General features: G+C 37.8%; 1 protein-coding gene across 1 annotated transcript in view; it reads right to left on the bottom strand.

The window, feature by feature from the left end:
* Positions 1-159: 159 nt before the first annotated feature.
* The window catches only part of LOC103271176 (sperm flagellar protein 2-like), a gene marked incomplete at both ends in the record, with an annotated part of 166843 nt that continues 147584 nt past the window's right edge, over positions 160-19418 (bottom strand). The window contains 8 exons of the mRNA XM_008068630.2: positions 160-294; positions 458-530; positions 744-848; positions 1044-1148; positions 1664-1713; positions 10758-10987; positions 15184-15322; positions 18838-18966. Coding sequence (XP_008066821.2) covers positions 160-294; positions 458-530; positions 744-848; positions 1044-1148; positions 1664-1713; positions 10758-10987; positions 15184-15322; positions 18838-18966 — 966 coding nt within the window. The remainder of the gene's footprint in view (positions 295-457; positions 531-743; positions 849-1043; positions 1149-1663; positions 1714-10757; positions 10988-15183; positions 15323-18837; positions 18967-19418) is intronic.

Below are 19418 nucleotides of genomic sequence, written 5' to 3'. Positions count from 1 at the left end.
GAAATCAAGAAATGAAGGGCAGGCACAATATTTTACCCACTTAATGAGTGACAAATATTGCAGAAATGATTTTAAAGGAAATTACAATTGTCTTCATTGGGTTGATGTGCAGTCATACAACAGTATTTGTATCATAAAACATATGAACAGCATACTTACTCGTCCACCATCTTTTATTTGTCCACAGATTTTTATTGAGACTGCTGACTCTCATTTTCAGCATTTTGAATTTCACTCCCTTTACTGCATCCAAAGAGATCAATAGGTCACCATTGTCTTCCGTGCTCTTCATTTCTGGAACAGATAAAACAACTTATTTTGTGTGTGGACACTGGAAGTGAAAGCTTGGTTACAGCGAGAAGAGGAGAAGATGAGAATCCTGAAGGCTGGAAACCCTTTTCTCCCTCCCCAGGGCAAACTCATTCCATGCTATGGGGATTTCCCACATACAGCCTACCTTCTGGAATACAGTTTTTGGACTTCGAGCATTTGCGGTTTGGATGTTCAAAACTGTTCTCTATGTCTGCAGACTTTAAGACAGATTTGAGAAAAAACATTTAAGAAAGAATGATTGCACAACATTGTGAATATATAAACACTGCTGAACTCTAAATTTGAACAAGGTTAATTGAGGTATCATGTTATGAAAATTTTACCACAGAGAAAATTCTTATAGAACTTGAAAATAAAGTCATTACATTCAACTTTTGAGTATAAAGTCTATGAGAGTAATGTTTTGTCACCTGCTTTATCTGGATATTTGGTAAATCATTTTCCTTCAGTCCTTCCTCATCTTCAGAGCCCACTTCTCTTTCCTTCACACCAGCTTCCTTAAGGCAAATTTGATCCTAACATGAAACATGTGAATATACTAAACACTACTGAACTCTAAATTTTTTTTTGAACTCTAAATTTGAACAAGGTTAAGTGAGATATCATGTTATGAACATTTTACCACAGAGAAAATTCTTATAAAACTTGAAAATAAAGTCATTGCATTCAACTTTTGATTTCTAAAATCTATGAGAGTAATGTTTTGTCACCTGCTTTATCTTGATATTCGGTGAATCATTTTCCTTCAGTCCTTCCTCATCTTCGGAGACCACTTTCCTTTCCTTCACACCAGCTTCCTTAAGGCGAATTTGATCCTAACATGAAACATTCTCACTAATGACTTAATTCCCAAAAACAACAAGTCTATGTAGTTATCATATTATTTTAATCTAAGGCATGAATTATTTGTTCCTCATCAAAGCTAACACATATAATGAAAATCCTGCAGTGAATGTAAATGGCTTACCTCCGAAATTCCTGAGGAGTTCATCAAAATAACTTTTGAGTTCTCTGTGGATTTTTTTCTTTCCAATATCTGCACATACGATAGAAACAAGTCAATAGAAGCACTGGGTGATATGGTAAAATGATTAAATAACACATATACCCAACTCACAGTGAGTGATTACAAAAGCTGGATACCACTATATTTTATGGGGAAATAGACCATTCATTCTGGGGCTAGAGCAAAAGTCAAGCACATAAAGAAATGAAGAACAAAGAACCATCTTGAAGCATGAATATTTGGTGGCATCATCCACCATCTTCCTGTTTAGAAGACAATGGAATGGATGACTGGATGACAAGGAGAAAGCAAAGAACATGCAACATTGTTCAAGTCAAGCTCCTCAACTGAACTTTTCTGGCAACGAAGAATTTCTAATGGAATATTTAAAAAGTACAACATTAAAAAAAACTTCCCCAGTTCACATTGAAAATTCTAATTCAGCATGAGGTATGTTACGAACTGTTTCACTTAAAATATTTCTTTAACCCTTATATATTTTCTGCTTTCTTAAATCTGCCTTGAAGTGCAGTGCTGATGATGTATCATCACTCAGTTTGTAAAAAAAAAAGCCTATTTTCTATTTTCTTGAATATAAAAGTCATTGTGGTATTAGCACTGCAATTCCAGATCACTGGTCAGAAGATTCAAAACTCTAGAAACCCAAACCATTACTACAGGGAAAGCAAGAGAAAATGTAGAGAACAATTCATCCAGGAGATGAAAAAACTTAAAAGCCAAATTATGGTAAAATTTAGCGGCTCCATTCTTACCAAGTTCTGCTTTTTGAGGAGCTATCAAATTGGAACTTGGTATATGAACTTTGTATGACATAATTTATTTATTTATTTATTTATTTTTCATTAATCAGTATTTTTTATTATGGTTTTGTGGGGTACAGTTAAGGGTTAGGTGTACAATGACGTTTCATTCAGGCACCCTGTAGATAAGAAGTGTTTTCCCATCCCCCGACAGATATTTGCTACTGTTAATCCCATCCCCCTCCCCCCCATAGTTTCCCAGTACCATCCGTCATTTTCTCATAGTATTGCATTGGATGTTCAAGGTCCATTATATGAGTGAGAACATGTGATATTCGGATTTTTGTTTTGTGAGAGGTCACTCAGTATTATAGACTCTAGTTCCATCCAGGTTGCAGCGAAATTCATGGTTTTGTTCTTTTTTATGGCTGCTTAGTATTCCATCGTGTATATGTACCACATTTTTTTAATCCAGTCCTCTTTTGATGGGCAGCATGGTTGTTTCCAGGTTCTTGCTATTGTGAACAATGCTGCGATAAACATACGTGTGCAGGTATCTTTTTTATAGAGTGATTTGTGTTCTTCAGGGTATATTCCCAGTAGGGAGATTGCAGGGTCATATGGAAGGTCAATGTTTAGAGCTTTTAGGAATCGCCACACTGCTTTCCACAGAGGTTGCACTAGTTTACACTCCCACCAACAGTGTAGAAGTGTTCCCTTTTCACCACACCCTCTCCAGCAGCTGTTATTTTTTGAGTTGTTGATAATTGCCATTGACTGGAGTTAGGTGGTATCTCAGTGTGGTTTTGATTTGCATCTCCCTGATGATTAGTGAGGTTGAGCATTTCTTCATGTGTTTGTTGGCTGCTCGAATGTCTTCTTTTGTGAAGTGTCTGTTCATGTCTTTTACCCATTTTATAATGGGGTTGTTTGTTTTCTTCTTTTCAGTACGCTTCAGTTCCTTGTAGATCCAGGATGTTAAGCCTTTGTCAGACCTAGAGTTGGCAAATACTTTTTCCCAGTCTGTAGGCTGTCTCCCTGCTCTCTTGATGGTTTCTTTGGCTTTGCAGAAGCTTGTCAGTTTAATAAGGTCCCATTTGTCTATCTTCTCTCTTAAGTCCTGTGGGTTTCGGGTTTTGTACAGGAATTGGATGCCAGTTCCGATTTCCATGAGAGTATTTCCTTCCTTTTCTAAGGTTCTTATGGTTTGAGGTTTTACATTTAAGTCTCTGATCCATTTGGAGTTAACCTTTGTGCATGGGGATAGATAGGGGTGCTGTTTCAATCTTCTGCATGTGGTCAGCCAATTTTCCCAGCACCATTTACTGAATAGGTTCTCCTCTCCCCATTGGTAGGTGGTGGGGGCTTTGTCAAGATGAGTTGGTTGAGAAATGAGGTTTGCTTCTGGAATCTCATTCTGTTCCATTGATCTATATGCCTGTTCCTGTACCAATACCAAGCTGTTTTGATGATTGTAGCTTTATAGTAAAGTTTGAAATCTGGTATTGTGATACCACCTGCTTTGTTTTTTTTTTGCTGAGGATTGTTCTGGCTATTCTTGGATGTTTGTGTTTCCATATGAATTCCTGTGTTGTTTTTTCTAGGTCTGAAAAGAATGTTGCTGGTAATTTGATGGGTATTGCATTGAATTTGTAGATTGCCTTAGGTAAGATGGACATCTTCACAATGTTGATTCTTCCGATCCATGAGCATGGGATATTTTTCCACTTGTTCATGTCAGCTTTGATTTTCTTTGAGCAGTGTTTTGTAATTTTCATTGTAAAGGTCTTTCACGTCTCTGGTTAGGAAGATGCCAAGGTATTTCATTTTTTTTGTGGCTATTGTGAATGGAACTGTGTTTTTTATTTGGGTTTCTGTTTGTTTATTATTGGTGTAGAGAAATGCGATTGTCTTTTGTACATTTATTTTGTATCCTGAGACTTTGCCAAAGGCTTTTATCAATGTAAGGAGACCTTTGACAGATTCTCTTGGGTTTTCAAGGTACACCATCATATCATCTGCATAGAGAGATAACTTGACTTCCTCTTTTCCTATTTGAATACCTCTGATTGCCTCCTCTTCTCTGATTGCTTTAGCCAGGACTTCCAATACTATGTTGAACAGGAGGGGAGAGAGTGGGCATCCTTGTCTAGTTCCAGTTTTCAGGGGAATTGGTTCCAATTTTTGTCCATTTAGGAGTATGCTGGCTGTGGGTTTCTCGTAGATGGCTTTTACTATTTTGAGGTATGTTCCCCGTATGCCTAGATGTTCAAGGGTTTTTATCAAGAAGGGGTGCTGGATTTTATCAAAAGCTTTTTCTGCATCTAGTGATATGATCATGTGGTTTTTGTTTTGACATCTGTTGATGTATTTAATTACATTTATGGTTTTACGAATATTGAACCAGCCTTGCATGCCAGGAATGAAGCCTACTTGGTCATGATGGATGATTTTTGAGATGTATTGCTGAATCCGGTTTGCTAGGATCTTGTTGAGAATTTTAGCATCTATGTTCATCAAAGATATTGGCCTGTAGTTCTCTTTCTTTGTTGGATCTTTACCTGGCTTGGGTATCAATGTGATGTTGGCTTCGTAAAATGATTTGGGGAGAGTTCCATCTTTTTCAATCGCCTGGAATACCTTCAGTAGGATTGGTATCAGCTCCTCCTTAAATGTCTTGTAGAATTCTGCTGGAAAGCCATCTGGACCAGGGCTTTTTTTTGTAGGAAGTTTTCTTATTACGTGGTCGATTTCCTTGATTGTTATTGGTTTATTTAGGGTCTCAATTTCTTCTTGTTCCAACCTAGGTAGGTTGTGTGATGTCAGAAAGTCTTCCATTTCCTTCTGGTTTTCAAGTTTTTTTCCATACAAGTGTACGTAGTAGTCTCTAATGATCTTTTGTATTTCTTCAGGGTCAGATGTGACTTCATCTTTTGTGTTTCTGATTATGCTTATTTGGTTTTTTTCTCGTTTTTTCTTGGTCAGTCTAGCTAGGGGATCATTGATCTTGTTTACCCTTTCGAAGAACCAGCTTTTTGTTTCATTGATTTTCTGTATTATCTTTTTGTCTTCTGTGTCCTGGATTTGGGCTTTTATTTTGGTGATCTGGATTCTTCTGCTGAAATTAGGGTTTTTGTGGTCTTGCTTTTCCAGCTTTTTTAGGTGGCTTGTTAGGTTGTCAATTTCTGTTCCTTCCATTTTCCTCATGTGTGTTTGTAGGGATATAAATTCCCCTCTTATTACAGCTTTTGAGGCATCCCAGAGATTTTGGTAAGATGTTTCTTTATTTTCATTTGTTTCCAGGTATCTTTTGATCTCTATTTTGATGTCATCATTGACCCAGGAGTTATTTAGCATCATGCTTGTTTTAGTGTCCATGTCTTTGTGGGTTTTGTGGGGACTTTGTTGGTGTCAATGTTTTTTTTTATCACTGTGGTCCGAGAAGGTGCATGGTAGAATTTCAGTCCTTTTAAATTTGCTTATACTTGATTTGTGTCCAATTATGTGGTCAATCTTAGAATATGTTCCATGTGGTGATGAGTAGAATGTGTATTCTGTGGTCTTTGGATGGAGTGTTCTATAGGTATCAATTAAGTCCATTTGGTCCAGAGTCTCATTGAGGTTCCGGATCTCCTTGCTGATTTTTTGTCCTGATGATCTGTCTAAGGTTGTGAGTGGTGTATTAAAGTCCCCAGTTATTATGGTGTTAGAGTCAATGTCTTTCTTTAGTTTTCCTAGAAGTTGCTTTATGAATGTTCGTGCGCCTATGTTGGGTGCATATATGTTTAGGATAGATATTTCTTGTTGATGGAGTGAACCTTTTATCATTATGTAGTGGCCCTCTGTATCTTTTTTAATTTTTGATAGCTTAAATGGTATTTTGTCTGAAATTAGGATCGCGACTCCTCCTTTCTTTTGTGTTCCATTCGCCTGAAAATTTGTTTCCCATCCTCTTACTTTGAGTCTGTGTATGTCCTTTCTAGTGAGATGGGTCTCTTGAAGGCAGTATATTGTTGCCTGGTGATATTTTATCCATTTTGTCATTCTATGTCTTTTCAGTGGTGCGTTTAGTCCATTCACATTCAGACTAATTATTGAAATGTGAGAGTTCATCCCTATCATGGAGTTCTTATTGAGTTATTGTTCTTCCACTTGGTTTTTTCTTTTTTCTTTTTCTTTCTTTTTTTTTGTCTTTCTTTTGCTTTTGGGGTTGGTTCGTGTATATTTTATTCTTTTCCCTGTACTCTTGTGAAGAACGTTGTTCTTTTTTCCTTTTCTTCTGTGTTTAGTACTTTCTTAAGTGTTTCATGTAGAGATGGTTTTGTGGCTGCATAAGTTCTTAGGGATTGGATATCTGGGAAAGATTTTAATTCTCCCTCACTGATGAAGCTTAGCTTGGCTGGGTAGGTTATTCTTGGTTGAAATTGTTTATCCTTTAGGACTTTGAAGATAGGGCTCCAAGCTCTCCTAGCCTGCAGGGTTTCTGCAGATAAATCTGCTGCTATTCTGATTGGTCTTCCATGGTGGGTGATCTGGCCTTTTTCTCTTGCTGCCTTTAGGATTTTTTCTTTTGTGTCTATTTTATTTAGGCGAATTATTATGTGTCCAGGAGTTGGTTTTCTCATTTGTTGTCTTGCGGGGGTTCTCTGAATCTCTTGTGTTTGAATTTTTGTCTCACTGATTAGATGAGGGAAATTTTCTTGAATGATCTCGTGGAAAGTTTGTTCCCAATGTGGTCTCTGTTTCTCTTTCCGTCTCAGGGAGTCCGATTATTCTTAGGTTAGGCCTCTTGAGGTAGTCACTCATCTCTTGAAGGTTTTGTTCTGTCTTTTTTAGCTTATTTTCTGTGTTTTTAAGAGTTTGGGTTATTTCTATATTTTGGTCCTCAAGCTCTGAGATTCTTTCTTCTGCTTGGGTAATTCTGCTTTCCATGCTTATCAATTTGTTATTTATTTCATTCACAGTATTCTTTATTACTGTTATCTCAGATATCAGCTCCTTCCTAGTTTCTTCTTGTGTCTCCTCAATTCTTTTTAATCTCTCCATTATTGTTTTGATATCTACATTTGCATTTTGAGACCCTTCATTCTGGGGACTTTTCATTGTTTGTATTCCAAAGTCAATTTTCTCAGTGTCTGCTCTCCCAGGCGTCTGGGAGAGACCCATACTCTTCTTTTGGTTTTTCTTCATTTCTGTAGATTTTTCTCCCTTTACCCCTTTCCCTCCCCCTCTTCAATTCTGTTTTTGAGGGAAGGTGGGGTTGCTTTTATTTCTCTTCTGCAATGACCTGTTCTTCCTTATGAGGGTCTTCTGGTTTTGTTCACTTTTCCCTCTGCTTTACAGTCTATCTATTCAACAGTTTGCAGTCTTGGTCCCTATGCCATCGCCATCTTGCCCCGTCTCCCGCTTTTAGTTTTTATCTACTAATTGGGTGATTTCCTTCCAGTCACTGTAGTGTAGGATAAAGCAAATCATATTTTGTAGAATGATTTGAGTTCCTGCGGGTATATTCTCAGAAGGAGGACTGCTGGGCTATATGGAGGGTTGATCTTTTAGACATTTTAGAAATTACCACACTGTTTTCCACAGAGGTGTACTAATTTACACTCCCACCAACAGTGTAGAGGTGTTCCCTTATCCCCACATCCTCTCCAGCATCTGTTGTTTTTGAGTTATTGTTGATGGCCATCCTGACTGGAGATAGGTGGTATCTCAGTGTGGTTTTGATTTGCATTTCTTTGATGATCAGTGAGGCTGAGCATTTTTTCAAGTATCTGTTTGCTGCTTGTATGCACATGCATGTTTATTGCAGCACTATTCACAATAGCAAAAACATGAAACAACCCATTGAAAATAGACAGGATTAAAAAAATGTGGTACATATACACAATGGAATATTATATAGCCATAAAGAAGAACAAGCATATGGACTTCACAGCAACTTGGATGGATTTAGTCTATAATACTTGATGATCTATCACAGAAACAAATAACTGAGTACCACATGTTCTCACTCATAAGTAGACCCTGAACATTTATCATAATACTATAAGAAAGGAATTGTTAGTAGTGGGACACTGTGGGGGGAGGAAGGAAGGAACACAAAACATTAATAAGGGTCCCTGATCCCCCAGGTGAAGTGGGGGACCAAAGGAAGGCCTAAACTTCACCTGTACGATGACCACTTATGTACCTTATCCTGAACTGTACCCCACATCTTTAAAATAAAATTATAAATAAATAAAACAAAGCATATTTTACGTTTAGCATCTTTTTATACATATGTTTTTATTTTATATGTAAAAAAGAGCATGGATAAAATAAAGAGCAAAAGCAACTTTGAAGAGAAAAATATTTAATAAAAGGGCATTGTGAAGTTCACACAGTGGGGAAGAGGATGCATTGTGCCTGATTAAAGGGTTGAAAGGATTTCATGAGCTGGCTTTACAAAGTTGAGATGTTTTGTACCTGTTGATGGCCATACTTTCTTCTTGCTCAGTTGCTGCCAAACAAAGTCACTATCCACCCACAGCTATAGTCTGTGCTTTCATGCCTTGGAGGTGTAAAGCCTATTCAAGCTGATTCCATGAGCCAACCCGTGTTGGTGCAAGGGTTCCCCCAGGCACACTTGCATACATATTTCACCCACTGAGTTTGGCAAGGAAGTCTTCAAACTTTAAGTAAATTTCTTGAAATACTGAACTTATTTTTTTAAACAATTTTGTTAACATTAAAGTCAATTGGCTGCCAGGTGCAGTGGTGCATGCCCGTAATTCCAGCACTTTGGAAGGCAGAGGTGAGAGGATTGTCTGGGTCCAGGGGTCCAAGACCAGCCTGGGCAACTTGAAAAGACCTCTTCTCTACAATAAATAAAAAAAATTAGCCAGGTGTGGTGACATTTGCCTGTGGTTACAGCTTCTTGGAGGGTTAAGGTGGAAGGATCATCTGAGCCCAGCAGGTTGAGGCTGTGGTGGCCGTGAGCAAGCCACTGCACTCCAGCCTGGGTGACAGAATGAGACTCCTACTCAAAAAAAAAAAAAAAGTCAGTTGACTATTCTCTAGGGAAAAGTAATGCTGGAAGATAAAAATAAACCTGCTTTATGAGAGATAACTCAGTTTGGTGAGAAGAGGTAAGAACTTTGGATCTGCAGAGTTCTGAATGATATATGAACATAGGCAAATTGCTCAACTGATCTGCAACACAGTGTCTAGATTTATAAAGTGGAGATGATAGTCCTTCGTGATCTGACTGAATTACCAGTGTTATCAATTGATGGAACTCATTAAAGAAAACCTGTTTATTTTTTAAATAAATAAAATAAGTAGGATTGCCTGAGCCCACGGGTTTGAGACCCGCCTGGGCAACTTGGCGAGACCTCATCTCTACAATAAATCAAAAAAATTAGCCAGGCATGGTAGCCTGTAGTTCCAGCTACTTGGAAGGCTGAGGCAGAAGGATTGCCGGAGCCCAGCAGGTTGAAGCTGCGCTGGCCGGGAGCGGCCACCACACTCCAGTCTAGGTGACAGAGTGAGACTCCAACTCAAAAAAATAAATAAAATAAAATAAAATAAGTAACTAAATAAAATGTTTTTTTTAAAAAAAAACCAGTCACATCTTCATACATTGTAAGTCCTTCAACACAGTTTTGCAAATTTTGCTTTATACATTTGTTTTTTAAAACAAATATGAAGCCGGGCTCAGTGGCTCAACCTGTAATCCCACACCTTTGGGAGGCTAAGGTGAGTGGATTGCCCGAGCCCGCGGATTCGAGACCCACCTGGGCAGGTGAGACCTCATCTCTACAATAAAATCAAAAAATTAGCCGGGCACGGTAGCGCGCGCCTGTCATTCCGGCTACTTGGAAGGCTGAGGCGGAAGGATCGCCGGAGCCCAGCAGGTCGAGGCTGTGGTGGCCAGGAGCGGTCATTGCACTCCAGTCTGGGCAACAGAGTGAGACTCCAACTCAAAAAACAAACAAACAAGCAAACAAACAAAAACAAATATGAGAATAAAGGAGTTATACACATGCGTGCACACACACCCCTACAAGAATATCTGGAAGTAGGAAGAGCCTAAATAAAAAAAAGTCTTGTGCAGATGTTGCACAGACATAATGATACAATGTGAAGGAATTTAAAATGTTGTGTGCAGAAAACATGTACACACATGGGAAAAATTAATTAATCAATTAAGCAGATATTTATTAACAGCTTATTTGGTTCTTCTTATGGTCTATGATGCATCGAGGGAAAAGACAAATATAAAAGGAAAATCCTCTAGCCCTGGTCTCCCTTCACAGATTAGTGGGGCAGACAGAAACACAGACACATAACCCCAATACAAAACAAAAACCCCAAGTATGCACAATGGTTGTCAAATCTCCCAACTTGCCAGCAAGAGGTAGGGAAGACAGGAGAGAAGAATCACCAGGAATGAGGATCATACATTGTTCAAGCATTCGTCACAGTGATTCTTGCACTTGTTTAATTCAGGTCTATGTTGCATGAAGCAAACATCTGATAAGCTAGAGCAAAGTAACTGCTTGTTTTAGTGCCATACAATCCCACAGAGATGATTCTACTTATGGGCGAGTGATTGATGTTCTGGTTAACCTTAACTTTTTTTGTGCTCTTTTCATGATAATTAAATTTCTTACCTTTAGGTGCCATATCTAAGAACTGATCTCGAAGATTGTCAAGCTGCTCAATAGTCAAGGTGCCATCTTCTTCCTTTTCTACAGGTGGAGGACGTATTGGTGGGGGAGGATCTGGGAAGACTTTTATATCACCGTTAATGAAGAACTCTTCTTGGTTTAAGTAAAGTTCATTCTGAATTTTTGTAGATGTTTCAATGTGATAGCGAGCAATCTCAGTTAATTTTTCTATACTGAAAGTGGTAAAACGAATAGAATTATACCCATCAAAGACACTATTAGATTGATAGTGTTTGCTTATAAGACATACATACAAAAGTAATCACATTATACAGCTAAGTTAGACAATTCCATCTACATGTCCAAAAATTGTAATTTTTACTTAAATCTATTTTGTAAAAAGGTAGGGTATAAATAAATGCAGATGAATAACAAGATACATGCTTATTATACAGCTAATAGTTACTGCATTTAATACAAATAAACATAAAGGGAATCCATTAGGTGCATTTTAATAGTATTACTTATTCTTATATTAATAAAAAAAATTTTGCTATATAAGCAAGATTATGTCAAGGGAGTGTTACATTTCACGCTAAGTATGAGCCAGAATAGGGTTCTGTGGCACAATGTCCTGTAAAATATGACTGTTAGAAAAATACACTTATTTTGACTCAGGCTGAATTATAAAGTGAGTCAAATTTGATAATGTACATCTAGAAGAGTGGCTTTTCTCTAACTTTATATTTTAAAGTTTGACATTATCTAAGACACAGTTATAACAATAGCATCTGATGCATATAATCCATTAAAATAGCCTTGATAATTTCATGAAGAACGACAGTTCTTGGCTAGATCGTGTAGTTTCAAGTAGGAACCACCACGATGCAGTGGAAAGAGTACTGGGAGCTGAGTTCTCATCCCAGAACACTCTCTAGCCACAGGTCCTGGGGTAAGTCGCTTCAGTTCTCTGAATGCCCTTGTCTTTGCATCACCCCTGCCTTATGGTTATTAATGAGAAATCACATAAGACAAGAGTTCAGGCTGTACTGGAGATGTATTTATAGTTAATGGCCTAATTAAAATCCATTTTAAAGGTCAGAGAAGCTTTATACGTGAATAAGTACATTATCACTGTATTAAAGAAAGGATCCTGATAATATATTACAATGAAAGAGTGAACATATTAAAATGCATATTTAATCTGCTTTTATATAATTCAGAAATGCCAAATATACCATATACTAAAAACGTTTTTTCTGATTTTTTTTTTTTGAGTTGGAGTCTCACTCTGTCACCCAGGCTGGAGTACAGTGACATGCTCATGGCCACTGCAGCCTCGACCTGCTGGGTACAGGCAAACCTTCTGCCTCAGTCTTTCAAATAGCTGGAACTACAGGCACACACCACCATGCCCAGCTAATTTTTTGGCTTACTGTAGAGGTGAGGTCTCACCAATTGCCCAGGCTGGTCTTGAACCCCTGGACTCAGGTAATCCTCTTGCCTCAGCCTCCCAAAGTGCTGAGATTACAGGTTTAAGCCACTGCACCCGGCCTTACTAAAAATTTTTTATAGTATTAATTTCTGTCTTTCAAAAGATGCCCTTGAATTCAATTCAAGAATTCTCTTTGTAAGTATCCATTTACTATGTATTAGCCAATTAGTTTATGCTTCAGTGTGTGCCAGGGGACAGAAGAGAAGGGCACTGGATATCAGCCAAGTTTACATGAGTGAGGAGGGACTCCAAAATAGTCAGAGGTTCAGTCAAAGCCAGAATAGAAAAACAGGTATGCGCCTCCTAGTGGAAAGTTACTAAGAGTAATCATCTCAAGAAAAAAATGCTAGGAAAAAAAAAAAAGCAGGATTTGAAGGCCAAAGGACACTGACAGCTATTTTTTTTGTTTGTTTTTTCTGTATCACATGTCTAGGTTTTCATTTCTCGGGGTCACAGTTCATGACAGCATCTGCAGATTCAGAGGGAAAGCCATAATCTAATCTGAGAAATAAGAGTACATCTGATAAAATAATATGCATTTACACTTGATGACCACATGGATGGATGCCAGAATCGTAAGAATAAAGAAATGCTTTCATTTGTAAGTGGTAGGCAGAGAACAGTACTGAATATTACTGCTCTATCTTGATGATAAGTAATTGGACTTGGTTAGTTAAATTATTTTTGCTGTAAGGCATTAAAATCACATAAGGTGGCTGGGTATAGTGGTTTACACCTATAATCCCAGCACTTTGGGAGGCCGAGGTGAAAGGATTGCCCAAGCCCATGAATTTGAGACCATCCTAAGCAACTTGGTGTGACCTTGTCTCTACAATAAATCAAAAACTTGGTGGCGTGTGTCTGTAATTCCAGTCACTTGGAAAGCTGAGGTGGAAGGATCACCTGAGCCCAGCAGGTCAAGGCTGCAGTGATCATGAGCGTGCCATTGCACTCCAGCCTGGGTGACATAATGAGACTCCAACTCAAAAAAAAAGCCCAAAAAATGAAAGAAAAGAAAAAAATCGCATAAGGCAAGAGTTTAAACTGTATTGCAGATCTATTTATAGTTAATAGCCTAACTAAAGACCATTTTAAAAGCCAGAGAACTGGTCTTTAGTTAGGCTATTGACTATAAAAAGATCTGTAATACAGTTTAAACTCTTGCCTTATGTGATTTATTTTCTTTTCTTTCGTTTCTGTTTTTGTTTTTTTTGAGTTGGAGTCTCATTATGTTTAAAAGCCAGAGAACTGCCGGGCTCGGTGGCTCAGCCTGTAATCCCGCGCCTTTGGGAGGCTGAGGTGAGTGGATTGCCTGAGCTCGCGGATTCGAGACCCGCCTGGGCAACTTGGCGAGACCTCATCTCTACAATAAATCAAAAATTAGCCGGGCATGGTAGCGCGCGCCTGTAGTTCCAGCTACTTGGAAGGCTGAGGTGGAAGGATTGCCGGAGCCCAGCAGGTCGAGGCTGCGGTGGCCGGGAGTGGCCACTGCACTCCAGTCTGGGTGACAGAGTGAGACTCCGACTCAAAAAAAACAAAAAGCCAGAGAACTTTTATGCATGAACAAGTACATTATCACTGTATTCAAGAAAGGATCTTGTTTATATATTACAATGAAAAATTCAACATCATAGAAAAATATATATTTTCCTGAAATATGTTTGCATTTGCATTTCCTTCCTTCCTTCCTTCCTTCCTTCCTTCCTTCCTTCCTTCCTTCCTTTTTATTATGAACAAATAGCCCTAAACAACTACTAAAGATTTTACAGAAGAATTTTCATCACGAGACAAGAACCATAGGAAACAGACCACAACAGCTGTCTTTTAGACGATAATTATTGCTTCTGAGAATACTTGCCATTTGAATCCTATTTACAGAACAGCTTCTAAATTTTCAGTCAATGTTGGTTGAAACTGTAGTGCATCACAGAATCTAAATCTAGTAGAAACCTCTGAAACAGCCTGGATGAATCCCATGAGGTCCAAAGCAATTATGCATGCTGCTAATTTGTGGTCAACGTGGGACTCTTGGTCTGGACAATCAAGTCTTACTCCGCTGAGCTGCCTCTTTGTGCCTTTGAGGGGAGAACTAAGAGAATGAGACTCACTGCCCCTAACTAGTGATGAGGAACTGGAAAGTCTTTGGAATCCAACAGAAAACTGGATATTGACATTACAAGGGAATTAGCCTAACTGGTAAAAATGTTCCAGTGAATGACTTCTTAATCTCCCACTTATTGTCTCTGACTAATAATAAGTCTAAATTAGGAAGATATGAAGCATTATATCACTTCTGAAAATATTTTTAAGCCTGGTGCAGTGGCTCATGCCTGTAATTCCAGCACTTTGGAAGGCGGAAGTGAGAGGATTGCCTGAGCCCATGGGTTCGAGACCAGTCTGCGCAACACAGTGAGACCTTGTCTCTATAATAAATAAATAAAAAAGAAAAGAAAATTAGCCATACTTGGTGGTACACATCTGTAGTTCCAGCTACTTGCAACGTTACGGTGGCAGAATCACCTGATCCCTGCAGGTCGAGGTTGCAGTGGTCATGAGCAGCATGCCACTGCACTCCAACCTGGATGAAAGTGAGACTCCATCTCAAACAATATATATATATATATATATTTTTTAATTGTCCATAATTTTACCTCTTGAACTGAGGTTCTCATTGAATAGTGTGAAAACTAAACTCATAAATAATGTTCAAAACTGGATATTGCAATAGTATTCTTTAGTATATGATTTATTGTTTGAAAAGAGTATACAAATATGACAGTAAAGTTCACTTTATGTGTTTATATGTGTGATTTTCTAAAAGATCAAATTTATATTTTTAATGTATTTTAAATTTGTAAACCTTTAAAAATCTCTGTCAATTTTGGCACTCAGAACTAACACGGTATATTTTTGAAAAACCATGCAGTACTTTACCTGGCCATTTCATTCAAATAACTCTTCCCAAGCCATTTTTCCATTAGTTTATATACATCAACCACCTTTGTTACTAAATCTTCAAGGAGAGCTGATGCTTTTGTCTTTATCAGTTCAAGTCGAAACTGAGCGGCTCTCTCTATTTAAAGAGAGAAATAAGGATATTTAAACTCAATATATATACATGTATTTTCTTTTTTCTTTTACTTTATTTGAGTTGCATGGTACGGGGAGGATTTACTACAGAAGTAAGTTGTATACAGTTGAAGTTTGAGCTTCTAGCTGGCCCTCTTTCCCCCTGATAGTGGACCAGGTACCCAGTGTGTGGCCATGTGCCCCCTCCCTGCCTTCCTTCCCTAGCAGTGTCCAGTGTCTGCCAATCCCACCCTTGTGTTCATGTGACCAGTGATCAAGATCCACTTATAAATGAGGATATGCAGCATTCAGTTCTTTGTTTCTGTGACAGTTCACTTAGTCTGATGGTCTCTAGCAGCATTCGTATTGCTGCAAAGGACATGTTTTTGTTCTTCTTTATGGCTGTGTAATATTACATCCTGTATATTTACCACATTTTCTTTAACCAGTCCATGGGCATCTGGGCTGGCTCCATGTTTTTGTTATTGTGAATAGTGCTGCAATGAACATCTGTGTGCAGGAAGGAGTCTTTTTCATAGAACGATTTATGTTCCTCTTGGTATATTCCCAGAAAAGAGATTGTTGGATCATATGGAAGCTCAATTTTGAGTTCTTTGAGAAATCCCCACACTGCATTCCACAAAGTTTGAACTAGCCTACATTCCCATCAACAGTGTAAAACTGTTTCCCTTTCTCTGCAGCCACACCAGCATCTGTTGTTTTTTGACTTTTTAATGATAGTCATCCTTACTGGTGTGAGGTAGTATCTCATTGTAGTTTTGATTAACATTTTTCTGATCATTGGTGAGGCTGAGCATAGTTTTTTCATGTGTTTCTTGGCTGCTTGTATGTCTTCTGGATATTAGGCCTTTGTCAGATGCACAGCTTGCAAATATTTTTTCCTGTCCCGTGGGTTGTCACTTTACTTTCTTGATGGTTTCTTTTGCTATGCAAACCTTTTTAGTTTAAGGTCCCACCTGTCAATCTTAGTTTTTGTTGCATTTGCTTTTGAGGACTTGGCCATGAATTAATTGCCTACTCCAATGTCCAGAGGGTGTTCCCAAAGTTTTCTTCAAAGATTCTTATACTTTGAGGTTTTACATCTAAGTCCTTGATTCATTTTGAGTTAATTTTTATATATGGTGACAGGTAAGGATCTAGTTTCATTCTACTGCATTGTACATGCACTTTCTAACGAACAGATTCGCTTTTAAACTGCTCATGCTTCAGATTGTGAAACTTTAGGTGCATATTTAATATACAAATATATATAAGGTAATATTCATCTCATTGAAATGCAAAATGTGTAATGTGTGGCAGAGTCATTTAAGAGATTATCTAAACCAAAACTATAATTGAGCTGTAAACGTATTGCACTTTATAGCAATATAATCTTTGATAAGCAAATCATGAAAACACAGATAATTTCTGGATTTCAAAAAGGGAGCAAGGGACAAAGTCTCTTGCTTATGTCCCTACTTTAGGACTTTGGGTGGGAATGTCATTGTATTTCCCAGCACTGCCAAAAGTAAGGCAAAATCTATGTACCCCTGGACCTGTAACTGGTCCTGGCACATAATAAAATCTGTAGATTTCATCTCTAAAATCTTTCTGATTTTTCATCTTTGCCTTTTCTATTGTCATTGCCTAGTTTGAGCAATGATAATCTCTCATCTAAATTGTTGCAATAGTCTCAATCCTGCTTTTTCTAACTTTCCCCACCTCATACCCTAATCTACTTCCAAAATGCCCAAAGTAATCCATTTCACCTGCAGGTGTGGTAATAGTTGCTCTTCTGCTCAGAATTTTTCACTAGCTGCCAGTCTCCATAAGAGAAAAATCCAAGTTTCTTGGCAGAGCTTATATGACCCTTGGCCTGGCCTCCTCATCTCTGAGTCAGTCCTTCCTAGAACATTCCTCATACTCCTGAGCTACTTACTGCAGGCCACTGAATATGCTCCTTACCCCTCTCTTTGCCTTGGCACATACTTCTCTTCATTCCCATCCAAATTTATTCCCTGGTAAAACTTCTCCATATTTTTCCCGTTCTACTCAAGCATTAGTTCCTCTGAGAAGTCTTTCCTGACTCCCTCTATACTCCCTTTGTCCCGTATGATGTCTATAATCAATATCACTATTATATGACACATACACACATATATGTGTGTGTATGTGTGTGTGTGTATATATATGTGTGTGTGTATATATATACATGTTTTATTTATTTTTTTATTTTATTTTTTTAAAAAGAGACAAGATATCACTATGTTGCCCAGGCTGAACTCAATCTCAAGTGATTCTTTGCCTCACTTCTCTAGTAGTTGGGACTATCACAGCTATCACAATATATTATAAGTGATTGTATCTTTCTTCCTCTAGATTGGGCTTCATTTTTTATGTATTTTTTTTATGTTTGTATATGTGTGTGTGTGCGTGTGTGTGTGTGTGTGTGTGTGTGTGTGTGTGTGTGTGTGTGTGTACGTGTGTGTGTGTGTCTAGCAACTATCATAGGACTTGGTACATAGTGAAAATTAATAAACATTTATTATAGGAATGAATAAATTTTGCTACACTAAGGATCATGTGCTGAATGAACTGAGTGATTAAGTATAATGAAAACCACTAATATTAGATATGAGACAGGCAGTGGGGGAAAAGCATGGTCCTGCCTTTCCTGATGCCACAAATCTCCCTGTCTTCAACTGACTTCAGATTTTGCTGTTGGGATTATGGAAGCAGGCAGCATTAGGATGGGGTCAGGGGAGAGTAAAGAGAAAAGGAGAGAAGTAAGGGATGGAAAGTGTCTTAATAGTAAATGGTCATTGAGGAGATGTCTCAGCGTACTCCATGCCGCATTTTTATGGTTTTGTTTTCTAGTATATTGACCATGGTTCCTTTCATAGGATATGCTTGCTCAGTTTTTTGTTCTTTTCATTTCATATTAAATTGCATTATAAGATAATTAAAAGAATCATAAGGAAAATATGGTCTTGTAAAGTTATTGTTATCTATAGAGAATGCCCTTGAACATTATAGATGCATAACAGGCTCTTTTACGGCCTCTGCTCCCAAGAATTCACTTTTAGGGCCTGTTAGCCTTTGGTCAGGATTTATTTTCCTAATGAAAAAACTAAATTATTTTATTGTAATATAAAACCGCTTACTTTAGGCAGTCCTTCCTAAACCTATAAAATCACACATTACAAACATTTTGTTTCTATTTTTTGATATTTTAATTACAGTTATTACTATTTTAACCCCTTCCCAAATTCTTGGTTCTTTTTGAGAGCCCTCAGACAATTAAGACTGATTAGGTTATGCCAAAACGTTTGACTTAAAATAGGTCTATTCCTCATATGGTTAAAAGAAAACAACCAACACCAAATTTTGAACTTTCAGTTAGTTTGTTATATGTTCTCATAAACACAGTGTGAAACAATTAATGAGCCAGTTGTGGGTTGCTTTCCTTCTGGTCTACTTTCTACTGAAAAGCATTGTCTTAGTGACTCTAACAGCTACCTTCAAATTGCAGGGCAGCAAGGTGTTCTTCTTTTATTTTGAGCTTCAGTTCGTTTTTCTTTTCAATTTCAGCGATTTCCTCCTCTGTTACTATCACAGGAGAGGTTTTTGCTGTGGGTGGTGATTTACCTGAAAGGGCAAAGAAACATGCTGAGTAAAATACCAACATACAAGTGTATGCATACAGTACTTGGACAAAAGGAGTATAAAGCAAATTTTCAGAGCTATAAACCTCTAGTAATTTGGAAATGAGGAATCTTGATCCTCCCTCCCAATGTAAGTGATGAAATATTGACAGTCTATTCTTAAGAATTTTCTGGGCTGGACTCATATAAAACGCCCTAATTGTATAGCATCATTTTTTAAAAAAATGAGATATGTAGCAAGTGTAGAGAGGGTTACAGACTCCAAACATGGTGATATTCGGAGTATGAGGACAGAAATTAGTAAATTCCAACATACTGCAGACACCATTAGCTAACTGCAGAAGTGCCACTCCATAAATTGGAATAAAAATATGAATAGCTTGCATTTGCAAAGTGCTTCCCAGGTCTTCACCAAAAAAGATCAGAGAATAAACT

This window comes from Carlito syrichta, unplaced genomic scaffold, assembly GCF_000164805.1.
Source record: "Carlito syrichta isolate Samal-C Ts95f unplaced genomic scaffold, Tarsius_syrichta-2.0.1 Scaffold311369, whole genome shotgun sequence".
NCBI classification, from domain to species: domain Eukaryota; kingdom Metazoa; phylum Chordata; class Mammalia; order Primates; family Tarsiidae; genus Carlito; species Carlito syrichta.
This window is presented reverse-complemented; position numbering and strand designations above follow the sequence as displayed.